The following is a 16151-nucleotide window of genomic DNA, read 5'->3' as shown; positions in this document are numbered from 1 at the left end:
AAAAGTGTCAAGTTTAGAACTAAATAGAAAATGCAATCGTTTTGAGCATTTCATGGACAACACTTCAGGCTGGATTTGGAAAAATTGCCTCGAAGATTTTTTATTTGGGTCTCATTTTATTACAATATTTACAGTTGGAATGCCGAAACGGCCCAACTTTGCCAGTCTCAGTAGTTTCCGGGGTCGTATATTTCCGGATCTAGCGCAAATATCGCAATCCGGTAAACGCAAGTCTGTCTTTTATACAGAAAGCTACATCTTTGTTGAAAATTTGTTATATTTTTCCTAGTAGGCAACTAACTATACAGAAGCCCAAATCTAGAACTAAAAATGCTTATTTTATAAGTTAAAAAGGGACGATTTTGTGGCCAAATATTTTTCCTCGGATGTTTGCTGCTTGGTCTGAGTAATTTGTAACACTCTCCCAGTTTAGACACAATATAACCAGTAATGTCACGGATTTTTAACTTCCATAAGAAAGCATTAGACGGCCTTGAGTACCAGATTCTGACCAATAGCGTTGAGTGAGGCGGGCTAGTCCTTGACAAACGCTTGGAACTGCTTGGCACAATCTAGTGGAAAAGTTAGTGATATTTGTCGCGATGACCGAGCCAAGCTGTCAATACAAAATTTCGAGACATTTGGAGGTTATATTGTGGTAGTGGTAAATCGAAAACGATGTTCGCGCTAATCAGCTGTTAATTCAAAATTTAAAGGTTTTAAAAAAGTAAACAAATTTGTAAAGTTTTATACAGCAGTGTTTACAGGAAAGCTTTTTATTCATAAAGGAACTTTTATAAATTGATTATAAAGGGAAAATATAGTTTCAATTAAATCAATAATAACTTACAGGCAATTGGAGTATAGGGAGTATGTAATATAATACTAAAATATAATAGCACACATGTGTATTTCTGATAACAATAAGGAAACTGCATATCTAATTCAAAATTTAAAAAAAAGGTATAAAATGTAGACGCCTGATAACATTGTATGGTTCGGGGACTGAAATACCGTGTTTATGACTTAATTGGGGTACTCACTGCACAAAGAGGCGAAACCACAAGATAAAGGAATCTTCAACGGTGGTGGTTTCGCCTCTTTGTGCAGTGAGTACCCCAGTTAAGTCATAAACACGGTATTTCAGTCCCCAAACTATATTAATGCTTCCGTCGATGAGAAATGTTATTGCAGGCTATTTTAAACTACACGTCATATAAGCGCTGAGATAAAACGGTTGAGGCGGGCCGTCAGGCCGGCAACCGTGTCACGCTAGCTGAGAGGTGGGCCATTTTAAATTTAGCGCCGAGAAAAAACCGTTGAGGCGGGCCCTCGCGCATAAGGACTGGTATCGCAAATTATGGGCCCGTGACATTACTGGTTATATTGTGGTTTAGATAACTGTAAAAAGTGAAGCTTTCCCTCGCCAGATGTCCCACAAATAGATTTTCCTCGTTCTTATCAATTCCCTCTTTGTCGTGTAAATCTGAATTCCACAAACGCGTACGACAAAGAAGGAAATATTCTGAAATCTACGTGCGGTCATTGAAACCGATATCACTCTGAACTGTCCTCCACGTCGCACAGTAATTTTCTTATCTAGGCCGCGAAATCCGCAACCGCTCCATTTCAGTTCGAGTGGTGTGAAGGCAAAAGCCTCCGAAAATGGTTCAGAATTTATCTTGTGTATCTAGTTCAGACAGAATCGCAAGTGTATTTAGTTGACTGAGCCGCCGAATAAAGATAAAACACAGGTAAAATACCTGCGATAATAATAATTGACACGTTCCTAGTGATATTGCAATGTATTTGTTAAAGTGATTGTGACATTTAAACCATGTTTTGCCATCTGCACAAATCGTCACACAAATGATCAATTACGAAATTTAGGTGAGTAGAAACGCTGAGGTGTTAATTTATCCACGTATGAGGTATTTCCCTCACTAAACATGTGCGATATTCTTTTTTTTACGATATTGTCATTCATATCCCAGCAGGCGTTCTACCTGCAATTATCAGAGCAAGGCCGGCTGAGATAGAATTTTTAAACAATCACAGCTTTTACCTTGCACGACGCAATCATCTCTGTGACATTTAATAATTCTTAAAGTGGTTTCATTAGCTTGTTGTGGAACAAACTCATCAAGCCGACAATTGAAAGAGTAAATTTGCCTCCATTAAACTGTTATACATTTATTGAGCCCAACTGCTGTGATTATGATAGACATCTGAGAACACGTAATTTTTTTAACATTTTCATTCTTATTAGAATAAATTTGATTTGGGCAGGTCGCTTTCAGCCTGTTTCGATGTCCGTGTTATTGATCTGTTTCTATCCTTGTCGCACATATGGTTGTTTAAAGGGGTGTTTCCCTCTTCTTCCAGACCCCACGTGGTTTTCGTAACGTCACGATGACATTTGTGACGTGAAAACACCTCCCGGTAAATGTTACAGTTGCAGGAGGTGAAGACCTCCCGGATTTAAAAAAAAAGATCGTAAAAGTAAACAATATGACTCTGTCCCGGTGAAAACGGTAATTTGCATACAGTTTTCACCGTCATAATTAAAATTTGCGTAACAGTTGGGTCAAATTAAGTAGTAAAGTGGTACGCGATGATTATTACTTAATTAAATTTCACTATCGTTGCTTAAGTGGAGGTTTGAGTATGCGTTACGATCCGACTTTGATAAGATCAAAGACATTTTTTCGTGATGTTTCATCTTCTAACAAGAATATGCCTCATTGAGCAAACACGGAGAAATTATTGGTAAATTCGCCAGTCTTCAACAAGTATCTAATCAAATTAACATACTGGATGCATGTATTCTCAAAGTTGTGAAATGCTCAGTTTGCAAGTCGCAAGTTTGCAGTTCAGTTAATTTTACGCCTTTCTGAATGCGGAACTATCAGTCAAGTTCCTTGGTTCAGAACACGCAGTTTCAAATTTCGCGCGGTTGATTTTTGGTATGGTAAAATTAAAAGAACCAAGTTCTTGACGTTTTTTAGCTTAACTCTTTCGTTTGTTTGACGTTTAATTCAAAGCAAACTGTAATTTTTAGAAACTTTGATTTTATTACTATAAAATGTTGAATTATAAAACTGTTGAACTATAAAAATTTGAATTGTTTATAATATTATTAATCTTGATCGTCATTTAATTTAATTCGTATTAGAGACAAGACAGTCATTGACTTCTAATTCTGAAGTCTTCTGAAGCTAGTTCTGGTCCATCAGGTCAGGGTTCAGAATTTTTGCTCACGAATGTATTGGCTTTATAATCAAGCATAGAACTCCTCGCGAAGGTCAGTTCTACCATTAGGAATAATCTAAAAAAACAATTAAATTTTGAAGACCATTCAAAGCTTTTAATATCTTCTTAAAATTCTTGTTTCTATTCAAAAAAACTACAGCATGATTATCTTTTACTTTGTGTACCACAGCTGATTGTAATTTTTGATTGCTATAGTCATAACTGTTGACTTTATTATAAAACTTTCTTTGATGGGAGTTTCTCTATTTTAGTCGCGATAAAATAAATCCGATAATTACTGAAAGACAATCAATCGAAACACCCCAAACCTAAAAATATCTATGTCAAGTTCCTAATTTAGCCGAAATAAAGACAAACTTGACCTAGTAAGGTAATTCATTGTCGATAATGTATTGATACTACAATGAGGTTGATTTTTGTTTATCACTCGTCATAAAAAATTCCGTTGCTCTTAATTACTACACGATAAGCATTTAGTGATTTCTAGGCTCGAAAACTGAGTAAGAACAGGTGAACGCTCAGTAAAACTCGGCAAACAAATTTGAGCAAACTGTAACTCTTATTATGTTGTTACAATTGGATTGCCATATTCAAGCTTGTACAATATAATTATTACAAAAGCCGTCAACCTTTCAGTGTCTGGTTTGAGTATAATGCATAAACATGTTTTTTTCAAAGGAAAATAAAAACAGATGAGCTGCTTTAACAAAGGTAACTTATTCATACATATGTATTTGTGGGAATTTTAGGACGATTTATGGCCCTTGTTAAAATATTTGAGTTTTTGGTGTTATTTTTACCGCGTAGTGCAAAAACTGAAGTCTGTCTATTATGTATAAATTGTTTGTTTTACTCCACAGCTACATACATGTTTCATTTTTTATTATACATAAAATATATAGATTCCCGTTTTCGCGTTAAAATTAATGGTAGTGTTGAAGAATAATGTGTTTATTTTTAAAGTAGTTAGCAAAGTTTTACGAGCTGTTCAGTTCCCAGATTGCATAAAATCTCAATGAAAATGTACATTACCCAATCGATATCTTTGTTTACCTGTCACATTAAAACCTCCCCTTGAAAAATAATGAAGGCAACGGAGCGATTAGGCCCCCGAATTATTAAAATCTCACATACTGCAATATTTTGGTGAGTCAAGATTAGAAAGCGTAAACATAAGGAAAAGCGTGTTTACATTTGTTCCGTAATTAAATTACCACTCAAAATTAGTTAGTGTAGGTGTCGGGATCGTGAATTCCTGTGGGAACTGTGAGTATCTGTGCAAAAAAAGTGTCCCTTGTCAATAATTTTCACGTAATTACAATATACCATTTGTGTGGTTTCCTAGTCTGGGATACGATATAGGGAGATTCTATATGACTTCGGCGCCAACATACGGATACAGTGCCCCCCCTCACGACAGGTATTGTTGTCCGTTAGACGGGGTAAAGACCGTGGGATATTCCAACTGAGTGTTCCCCATACTTTTGCACCCATTCCCATCATCTACATAATACCAAATTAACCGACAGGAAGAACAATGGATAAGGTATTTGAGTAAACACGACTAAAACGATGATGTTTCCGCTAAAATAAAAACCATCAAAATCGTTCAGTGGTCTAAATTAGATAATTACGCCCGCTTAATTGTGAGTTATGGTCAAATTGCTTCCCACATTATGGCCTCAGTAATCATCAGCAATCAAATCTGCGCAGATAAGGTTATTAAGGGACTTATTATTCGTGTCTAGACTGTAAAAACTAATTTTTGATTTGGAATGAATCGAGCATGAAGCGAAGAAATTTTGACCCCTCTTTGGGGCTTCTTTCAAGAATCACCCAAATTGTTTATCGTTATCGTGAGAACACGACTTGTAAACCAGTTTTGGTATTTCAAGGAGATTTTACAATAAAATTATTCCACAATTATAAAATCACCACGATTTCAACTGTTGAAAGTCATCTAATCTTCTCTATCAATATTTATTCAGATAGATAAATAATGAGGTTTGTCCAGGAAAAGTGTGTCTCCACCAACCTTGTAGAGAAAAATTCGGTCAAAGCTGTGCTGTGACTTATGGAATGCGATCCGACTAATATGGCTAATACATTTGAGGCAAGGCCATTCAGTGTAATTCATAATTGCGATCAAATCAGTGACTCTAAAATTAATTTATTTTTTTTACATTGTTTACTAAAGTACTACGCAACTATTTCTGTAGAGAATTAATGATAAGTGATATAATGTTGTTTACTACAGTCTGTACTTTTAATTTATTCATTCATCGGGTTTGAAGTCTTGTTTGTTTCCAATCGTGATAAAAGGATCTAAGCGTACGTATATGGAAAATGGGAATTTTTGCAAAATGGTTAATTATTGTGGTGATGCCAAAGTGCGAAAGATATTTGAGTTGATGATCTAACGAAGTGGGTCTTTGTGTACATAACTCGTCAGCGATCAAATCTCAGTTTTCAAAGAAATAAAATTAAATTATTGTAGAACAGACGCTTTCTCTTTTTTTCAAAGTTGGTATTGCGTATTACTCGATTGTTTCGTTCCAATTTAGTTATAACTTTTTTTAGTTTTAATCGAGTTTAATTCATGTCTAGCACAGATTAAGCTAGCTAATCGAGTCAAAGTACTAATTAGATTTTATTTAATTTACAATTGAATTATGCAGACTGGCGATAGACCAAGAAAATTAGGAGAATCTCAATTTGAATAAAACATACATTTGGCTTGGAGTCGATGGGAAACAGATAAGACTATCAATCTCAGTCTGAAAATTTGATGAAGTGAAAAGTAAAGGAACCTGTCAACTAATACATAATATGTATGAGAATTAGGGGAACTGGGGCCTTCAAAAACGCAGTTGAGGCGTGAGATTTTTCATTCTATGGCCCAGTTGAGGGAAAGATGGGACGATAAAAAATAGATTGTTTGAATTGATTTTCCTTCCTTCGATTTTCAAATAAAATTATCTTAATTCTTTATTAGGCTTCATTGGAACGAACTTCATTGTTTAATTAAACTACCAGAACCACAATGAACTCTAATTGAATCCTTTTCAATGTGTTACAAATTGCATTGAACAAGCACAAGAAAGTTTGAGCTGTGAAACACTTCGAGGTCGATATACGGGATATTAGAATTTTATAATGAAAAGTGAGTGCTGAAGATGATTGATAACTATAAAAACTTGTCTTTCTTGAAGTGTTATCTTTCGATAATATGGCTGCAAGTCTTTGGCGCAAACCGGAGTCTATTTTCGCTCTGTTTATTTGACTTATCTCGGAAACATAACTCTGCGTTTTTTCTACAGGCCACAATTTATCAAAATTGACGTCACCTTTATTGTTATGGTAATTGATGAACAATTTATGATCATTCGTGAACCGTAATTTGAAATAAATAAACATAACATAAATTGAGTTATTGAAATCACCCCGCGCATTTGCGTCACTAAATTAACAATTTAACACCACAAGAATTTTTTCCCTCGCCGGATATTCGCGTGGGAAAAATGTATTAATATCCACTTTTAAACGTTCATGTATGTAACTAGACGTAAGTAAGTGCGCTTTGAAATTATTTCTACATTACTTGCGTGAATAAAATTCAAATTCTCGATGCTGATTTCTGCATTTTAATTTGTTTCCCAGCGATTGTTCTCTGTTACCACATATCCTTCGAGTATTAGATGCGGCTAAAACATGATTGCAGATGTGCTGCAGAATTTTACTTGAGTCAGCGTCTGCGAATTTCTTGATTGGTATCCGGCGCAGCAGCCCTTTTCTAATGGAATTTAAGAAAATGTATCGACCCGGAATACCAATCCTGTGAAAAGTGTAAGCAAATGTCATGCCTTGACATGTGTTCACATTTGAAATTTAATATAGAAGGAAGCCACGCAAGACTCTCAATGGGTTTTACAATCAATGTGTTGCTATCAATATTTATTATGCAAGTGGGAGTAAAACCTTATCATTGCATTGATGGATACAGAGCGCTATTTTAAACAGTTATTGATTGGAGGGAAATCTCTTTTATTATTTAAAGGACGTTGAAGAAGGTTTGGACTTATTTTTGTGAAAAACAAAACGTTAAAAGAACAGACGGGACACTTCAATTTAATGGACTTTTGCACAGACATTCAATGCACGTAGCTGCTCCGAATTGGATTTTTCTATTATCCTTTAAAAGAGTCCTGCATTTCAATACAGTTTCCAGGAGAACATACGTTCGTTTATTTTAAATTAGCGATTTCATTTAATTTTGTTCAGTTTGGAACATGTTTAATAAAGACATTGGAGTTCGTCCTCAAGAAAGATGTTTGTGCTTGTTATCTGGAGCTTTATTGCCGTTACATAATATTTTACGCAAGTTCCACTTGAACTTGTAAATTGTCCTGGCACAACGTTTTTATGTTTGGAATTTCCAGAAAGGCAAGTCGAGCGAAGTCCAATTTTCCTACATTCTTTGCTAAAGTTTTCTATATTTGACGATTTATTTGTGTAAAAGAACACAACGTAGTTGTGTGATTTCAATTGAAATAAAAAAAATCGTAACCTGTCGATAAAAGCGCCGTATTTTCTTTGTCGTGGAAGAGAGTTATGACATAAAAATCCTTCTCGGTTTTATTTGGTTCATTCTTTCACACACTACGTATCGACACGTCTAGCTTCTTAAGCAATTCTCTTATTATTACGTAGAAGATTGATGGAGTGTTTGACCTAATGAATACACAATTTTTCTCGTTTAGTAGTTTTATTTTAGTGGATCAAAATGTGGCGACGATTTTCTCTTATTTGCGTCACATTTGTAGGATTTTGAAGTAGATATTCTAGTTCAGTTCAGTTTCAAATTTCTCTCATTAATTAATACATATTTGAGCATGCTGATATGAACGCTTCTCGATGGATCGAATTCCGGGTAATAGCTAACCAAATAAATAAGGTCTAGATAGTGATAGCTTAAATTTGATGAACTCCGTTCCCCTAGCAATAATAATAATTGATGAAACCCTTTATATACCCTCATGTCTCACATTTAGCCTAATCCAATAAAACTTAATAATTTAAACGGAAATTAGCCCCATTGCTAAACTTTAGCCCTAAGCTCCAATTAAACTGAACAAATTGATTTGAAGCCAATTCTTGGATCTGCCGACTTTTCGTTTGATAACGCGAAGTGTTGATAAATTGGAAGGATAAACCAGACGAAGGTTGTAAAGTCAAAGAATGCTAAATTACATCCTGCCAATTTAATTTCCGATGTTTACACCAAATCCGTTATTTAGCTTACACTTCACCGTGGTTAAATGTAAACACAGAAGAGGCGTTTTCGGGAGGTTTGATAAATTAGAAAATCATGCTAAATCTTGATGGGTTTTTTATTATCAATCGGTAATTCTATCCGAGGTCGTTGCGGTGAGATTTTATAGATAATGTCTGTTTATTCCAACTAAATTTAGACTACTTACTTTGAAAAAAAGATGATTTTTTTTCAAATTGTTAACCGGAACGTTGCTTGTCGCTCAGACGTTACAGCCATTGTCAGAACTGGTCAAAATTGTGGTGCAAACAGTACGTTTACCTGTCCTGACATTTGCAGGACGGTTAGTAGAAGTATGTGGGGATACCATCCATGATTTTAACCGTCATAGGCGTGTGTAAGCAAAGCAAGTCTTCGCACTAGTCGTATCGCGTCGCGTCCGGTCACATTTAACCGTCTTTTTCGTCGTGTTTTTTCCAAATAAATTCCAATCGAAAACTCAACGAAAGCCTCTATTTCGAACAATAAATTCCTCGTCTCCGTTAAAAAAACTCCGAGCTTCCAACAAAGCGCTTGACCGTTCGTTACCTCGCATTGAAGTCACCGGAAAGTGCTCTAAATCTGTGATTAATTCGCCAACCAACGCAAGTGTTTCCAAAAAAGTGTTCACGATCAAATATTTGTGTCTCGGGCCACGTGTTCAAGGCCGTCCAGTGTTCGTGAAGATGTTTCGATGAAGAAAGTCTTCGATCGTGTCTTTGTGAAGTTTGTTATCAAGCACGTGAACATAGGTGCAACTGCATTCTTCTGGTTCTATAACCGGCCAACCTCTTCCTGTTCTACAATGACGATTTTTATGTTCGTTAACGGACTGGTCTAACTTTACCCTAAGCATCTGTGTATCGGACCGCATCTGCTCTTCGGTTGTAATTTTCGTGGTGCGTTGGTTTAGTCGAATTTTGTAAAATGGGTAATCATCCGTCGAATCATCAACCCCTGGAAAGGAATCATGTGGGAAAATTTGGAGATCATAACACGGTATGTGGAGAAAGGGGGTAAATATTTGAGTAATGTCAGCGGCAATGACTCACTAAATTATATTTCAATCACCTTACGAAACGAGTCATCACTCAGATTAGTCATTTTGCGAATTTCCCTCTGTTTCAAGAAAACTGAATAAAATGTGTAGTAAGCGATAAATTGTTGACTAAACACTTGTGTATTGACACAGTACAGCAGAATTTCATTGGAAATTGCAACATTATCAGAAATTATATAAACATTGTAATTTATGCACTGACGTCCAAGTCTACCTATAATTAATTTTTCCTATCGAACGCTGTTTTACTCACGAGAAGAGCCTGTTTTCATGGCCAGGTAACAACCAGAAGTTGTACCTGGGAGAAAAAGCTCAGATTGTATTGTTTTGAACAGAAATTGCTTTTCAAAGAATCCTCCGGTCGGCTTATCTTGGTTTGTAAAATGTAGCTGCATTTTTGTCCTTTCTTTTTTGAGTTATCTTTTCCATCCCTTTCATTCTATACAAAATTTGTTTTATTCTATTATCTCTATTATCTCGTGTATGTACTTTAACTGTTTTGGGTCCGGAACATTGATAAATTATTTCAGAGTTACATAATACGTAAAATGTGGAACACTTACCGATAACGCTTGCAGGTGGGACTAAACAGTGACATCATTTTTCACTCATAAAAGATTCATATGCAATGGGGGTGAAACTTGGGGTGGAAACATTTGTATTTATACTAGTATTGAATTTGAGTCATATTTTTGCTTGTGTTTAATGAGAAATTTTAGCGCGACTTAATTTTCTCTGGGGAATTTGGAAAAACACCCAGAGGGCGTCAAGTAGACGACATTTACATTTTTCTACTATACCTACCTTCACAGATAAACACCTCTTTCTTCATGTTTTAGTACAATTAACCAGTTTATCAAAGTTTGCTTTTTAAATTAAATGGGATTGGGTGTATAATTAATTTGTTATCGATAAATCGTCATACTGCGAATGACTCACTTCTTTGTTCTACAACATTGCCTTTGAATTTCTTTTCTAAAGTGCTGTAATCCAAATTATCTTGCCATGAGAAATTCTTCTTCATTAAATTGTCTTATTTCAATTGCTCTAAAGAAAAATATGTACCTACTATTTATTTTGCAAGTAACTATTTATTTATTATTTCTCAGCCGCAAAATAAACGTTATAAACATTTAACATTTACACGTTTAAAAAATAAATATCTACTAGCATTTATCGTTTTACATATAAAAGAAAACCAAGAGCTAAAATGTCCCTAGAAATTGCACTACAGCGCCCAGAATAAAATTGATAGCTTCCACAACCTTTTTTACGTTGCTTCAATATTTCTTTTATGTAAATAGGTGACAGCTGCTTTCCACTTTATGTCGCTATAACCGCCCTCCTGAACCTGCGGGTAAAGGCATGCATTTATATTTTATTGAAACAAATTGATCTTTTAAATTATTGAAGACATCCGCAGGTTCCTCAATAAAATTGAATTTCCACTTATCTATATTTAGTAGCGTTACCAAATTATTTCAGTTTTTTTGAAGACCTTGAAGCACCATTTGGGGGCTCAAACATCTGCTCTTCGTAGTTTGGATGTGTTGCTGAACACTCTGTATCCTCGCGCAATTGCCCTGAATTAACAAAAAAGAAAATAATTAACCGGTTTGAACGTCTCAGTAGAACTTGGCGTGTTCATGTTTTTTGCTTCTTAGGGTGTTCTTGAAGGCTTTCTCTTCTTTTTCTTGTAAATTGATACAATTAACGGCAGATGTGCAAAATTCGCCACTTTTGTCTTCAAAATCCCGTTCCATTGTTTGGGTAATCCTGAGCCCGCAGATCCACTGGTTGCTCGTCTTTAGAAAGTAAATAGACGCTTTAGTTTTATCAGCGTCATTGTTATGACGTCTGGGAAAGTTTTGCTATGAAGGTAAATTTTTCATATCTAAGTACCTGTCATATAACTAATGATTTAATAACGGGATTTTATTAGGTGGTAGACCTTGGACGGTTCTTACAGCGAAACTCTTTTAATAATGATAATTCGTGTTTTTAATACATCGATAGCTTCTTGTAGAAAAACAAGCCACAAAATAGAGATATTAAAAGCTATATTAAGGTTCTATTGATTTGTTACACTCAGAAGAGCTTTGACAAAAACCGCTGCTTTGCCTTTGACATATAACAAATTTTTGTCCTCTTTAGATTACGACGCACATGTACCCAATCAAACCAAAAGCATTCTTTGAAGAGCTCTTGTCCCCAACATTTCCTCAATGATCTTATCCCAAACTTACAGACCTCCTTTGTCCATGGAAATCAATAATTTATTTAGTTCCTTCCTAACGGCGCTGGAGGTTCCAAGTGTCAGAATTTCTTTATTTTAGTCACAAGAAAAACGAAACCAATCGATCGTAAATGGCGATGAAAATAAATCGGTGGGCAACAATGAGGTTTATTTTTCTTGCGCGATACAAAGCCGTTTTATGATATGATTACAACTGACAGCAATTTCTTTGAGAGCTATCCTGATGGACATTTATTTTCTCGTGTTTTCTTTGAACTACCGCCATATGGTTTAGTGGGGGATTAAAATTAGGGAATTGTGATAACTCTGATAATTCAATTTCTTTCGTTTATTAATCGCAGAAGCATTTCTCCTCTTGAGATTAAATGTTATTACAACTTTGAGAAGTTTTGCAATTTATGAATTCACGTGCCTATTAACAAATGAATGAAACGAGTCTCCAGAGGTAATTAACAATTCTGCAAGAATTTCAAGGTGACGAGATACACCCAGACAATGCGTTCTTATTTTATTCCAGCATAGAAGTTGTGTTTATTTTTGAAAGACGCCACAATTTAAAGTTCTCTAGTACCTTTAAATTGGAGCTCGTTTGGATTGTAAAAAAACGCCATGAACTTAATTTGAACGATAAAACTTCACCGGTTAATTTTACTTTTGTACAAAGTTGAGGGTGTTGACCTCAGCTACAAAAATTCACCGGTTGGAGGCCGTCATTTTATTTCAATTCTTTTGTGGTGTGTGGTATTAAATTTTTGTGAGACCATCTCGTTATCTATTCGTGTTGCTTACGTAACGATTGACTTTGACCCAGTGGCTTCCGGTTCTGACATGTGGTGAAGATTGCAGTATTGCCCTGAGATAATCCGCTCGAATTAAACTGTTTTTTTTTCCAATTTCGTGATTCATGAAATCCTCTTGCATATGCAACGCTTTTGTTCGCTGCTGATTCATAAGTTTCAGGAAGTGGCTTATTTTTGTCGAGTATCGAAAGGGTATACAATTTCCTGATGCCACCTTTAGATTTAAGACACTGAAGCCTTGAGGACACCATTGTAAAAAATCGCTCATGCATTCGATTAATTTACCGGTTTTTAGCCTCGTCGGGGTGAAATTACCACATGAAGAATTCCATTTTTTCAAGGATTGTCCAGCGCAGTGATTTCTCGCCTAGTAATAGTGTTATGCATATCAATTATAACGGGTTGTGACGTAATTATGGCCTTGGAATGGCACCGCTTTTTCTCTTGAATAATTAATAATTCTATTTGGTGCACCACGTGTTGCTCAATTTGTTGAGGAAATAGATTCAGTGGTTGTTTTGTCGCGTTAAATCAGGTCAGAATCGGTTTTTATCAACAGAATCGACGTTTAATAACAAGACTGAATATCCGTTCTGTATAATGCAGATCCGCTTTAACTGATTTATCCTTGTCTATTTTCTGCTAAGTAGACAAAACAATGTTTTTATTCCCAAGTAATCCGCCACGCGTTGCTCATCATAAACGCTATTTTTTTCTTGGCAAATCTCCACTTTTGTGTGCACAAAGCTTGTCTTATCACCGCTGTAGTCATAAATAGCGCCGCCACGCTCATCCATCTGGTTAATTGATACCAATTTGATATTTGTAGGTGTGATAAATTTTACAAAATGCGTTATCTCCGAAGTTTGCATTGCAAATATCGATCTGAAATCTGCATTTAATCCTTTGAAAGCTCAAGGGCCGCTGGGAACAGTTTAATTCAGGATTAGAGACGACGAAACTTGAGATTTGTAGGAGCGATCAAGTTCAAATGAGATACATAACTCCTCATTCCTATAAATGGAGTTTAGAGTCGCTTTGAAAAGTTGGAGCTGTCTTCGAACAATTTACATGTTTAGATCTGGTAGTTCACATACATTTTTCGCATTTTCATAGTTCAATAATTCATGCGGTGGCCACATGTCACTGCTTCCGCTGTTTGATTACTAATATTCTTATTTTTCCGATTTCCTGCGATCGTATACAATACATTTTTACAAAGTAAACAGCGAGGGGCGACAGGTTTATCTCTTCGACGGCGATATTTCCAGGCTTCAATCAATGACGTGTTGATCTATGGTCGCAATAAATTGCCAATATCGCCGTAATATTTTCGCTTTGGAGAGAGAATTTAAATAATGGGTAAAATAATATTTGTAAAAGAGCGCTTTGAAAGCTTGTAAAAGTTTCAACAGCGCTTAATTATCTTAATTTTTTAATTCATTGACGTGTTGGAACAGCGATTATCTTACTGCATATCACGTTCATCAAAATTCGCGACAGGTTCATATCTTATCGTCCCCCCTCAAGGTTGAAAAAGTAATGACGAATCTTATAACTTATCTAATCAATCTCGACTTTTCTAATTTCATTTTTCTTTCCAGAGGCGAAGTTTGCGCTCCCCTCGCAAGATGGACAGACTACGAAGATCCTTCAGGGATTCCTTTCGTCGACGAAAGGATCGTGTTCCTGAAAGTTCAAAACCTCACCAATGGCAGGCCGACGAGTCGGCAGTTCGGTCAGGAACTTGTACATTCTCCGTAAAATATTTAGGCTGTGTTGAAGTTTTCGAATCTAGGGGAATGCAAGTTTGTGAGGAGGCCCTTAAAGTTTTACGGGTAAGTTCCCCCATTCTTTGTCACTTCTTGAGTAATGGTTGTCTTTTAGGGCTCTCGGCGGAGACCTGTTCGTGCTGTTTTACACGTGAGTGGCGACGGTCTTCGGGTAGTTGAAGACGACACCAAAGATTTAATCGTAGACCAAACTATAGAAAAGGTGTCGTTCTGTGCACCGGACCGAAACCACGACAGAGGGTTCAGTTATATCTGCAGGGATGGCACAACGAGAAGATGGATGTGCCATGGTTTCCTCGCTCTTCGTGAATCAGGAGAGCGCCTCTCTCACGCCGTAGGTTGTGCTTTTGCTGTGTGTTTAGAAAGAAAACAGCGCAGAGATAAAGAGTGTGGAGTAACAATGATGTTCGATGCGAAGAACTCGACTTTTACACGGACTGGTTCGTTTAGACAGGCTGGTTTGACTGAAAGAGCTGTGGATGTGGCGCCTCCAAAACCGCCTCCAGTGAATCCTTTCGCCATCGAACGCCCCCATGCCACTCCCAGCATGTTACAAAGACAAGGCAGCTGCCGCGGTTTCAGCACTTTAGGTCAAAACTCCCCTTTCAAGCGACAAATGTCGTTACGTGTTAACGAACTTCCCAGCAACACAGCGCGACTTAACGCGTACAAATCGCCAACATCTCCAACGAACACGAAACCGCAAGTTTCTCCAATTCCAGAGATATCACCCGGTGATTCCGTTACTGCTCTCTGTCAACAACTATCTCAAGGTTTGAGTCAATTAACTCACAGCGGCTCCGACGACTTCAATTTCAACAATCAGAGTTCTGTCAATCAAAACACGTTGAATCTCAACGTGACGACCATCAACAACACGTTTAATCAGTCGATTACATCCACACCGGCGCCGGTGACTTCATCCACTATTACTCCTGTCAATATGAGTTTTAGTTCTAATTTGAATCGTTCACCAAGTCGTGCGAACACGAACAACAGTAGTAGTTCCAATGCCAGCAACTTGCCGAAACCGGATCAGTGGTTGGGACGAATTGTCAATTCCACATCGCCAACTCCTGGGAAGCTCGATGGTAGCACTCCCAGGAGGGCGCCTCCTTTGGTTCATTCGCGAGCAATGTCTTTAGATTCGTCTGGGGCGTTCTCTAGGAACGCGGACCCGTTCGATGCCGAATGGGCAGATATGGCAGCTACAAGCAACAACCCAACAAACCCATTTTTGTCGTCAACTACCAGCCCGCAAGCGTTTCAAATCCAACTATAGTTCTCTTCCACACGCTATCTTATTTATTGTTATTGTTGATAGTCCTCTAAAATTGGTACAAATGCAAGTTTGGCCAATTCATTCCAATCAGTTGTTTAAGCTGCTTTGCAGCGTTTAAGTCTGTTGTTGTCAATGTTGCCAGGACTGACTGTGCAATTTGTAAATAGTGTTAAAAGGAGATGTAAAAGTGTAAAGATCTGATCTAGATGTACAATATGGAAACGACTTAACAAACGATGCTCAGTTTGTTTTTGATTAACGAATTTTTATAGTTTCTTGTATAAACTTTTAGAAGCGCTTTAAAAATGTCAAAAACTGTGTAAACTCACCTGCCAGTTAAAGTTTATGCACACGAGTATTTCTAAGAGTACTTAA

The 16151-nt window shown here is 36.7% G+C and overlaps 1 protein-coding gene across 2 annotated transcripts; it reads left to right on the top strand.

Annotated features, from left to right (window-relative positions):
* The first annotated feature begins 1660 nt into the window (after window positions 1-1660).
* Window positions 1661-15867, top strand: numb (NUMB endocytic adaptor protein). Of its 2 annotated transcripts, none has more exons than XM_088045547.1 (3): window positions 1661-1890; window positions 14306-14539; window positions 14589-15867. In XM_088045547.1, exons 2-3 carry the CDS (start codon window positions 14333-14335, stop codon window positions 15774-15776), a joined length of 1395 nt encoding a protein of 464 aa, XP_087901673.1. In that variant the 5' UTR covers window positions 1661-1890; window positions 14306-14332; the 3' UTR covers window positions 15777-15867. The 2 variants fall into 2 exon arrangements, with proteins under 2 accessions (XP_087901673.1, XP_087901672.1); XM_088045546.1 differs by lacking the exon at window positions 1661-1890 and adding an exon at window positions 9288-9583.
* Window positions 15868-16151: the final 284 nt, after the last annotated feature.

The sequence above is a fragment of the Gnatocerus cornutus genome, chromosome 9 (assembly GCF_029298725.1).
Source record: "Gnatocerus cornutus isolate USDA-ARS CGAHR chromosome 9, icGnaCorn1.1, whole genome shotgun sequence".
Taxonomy (NCBI): domain Eukaryota; kingdom Metazoa; phylum Arthropoda; class Insecta; order Coleoptera; family Tenebrionidae; genus Gnatocerus; species Gnatocerus cornutus.
Note: the sequence above shows the minus strand (reverse complement) of the source record. Positions and strands in the feature narration are given on the sequence as shown.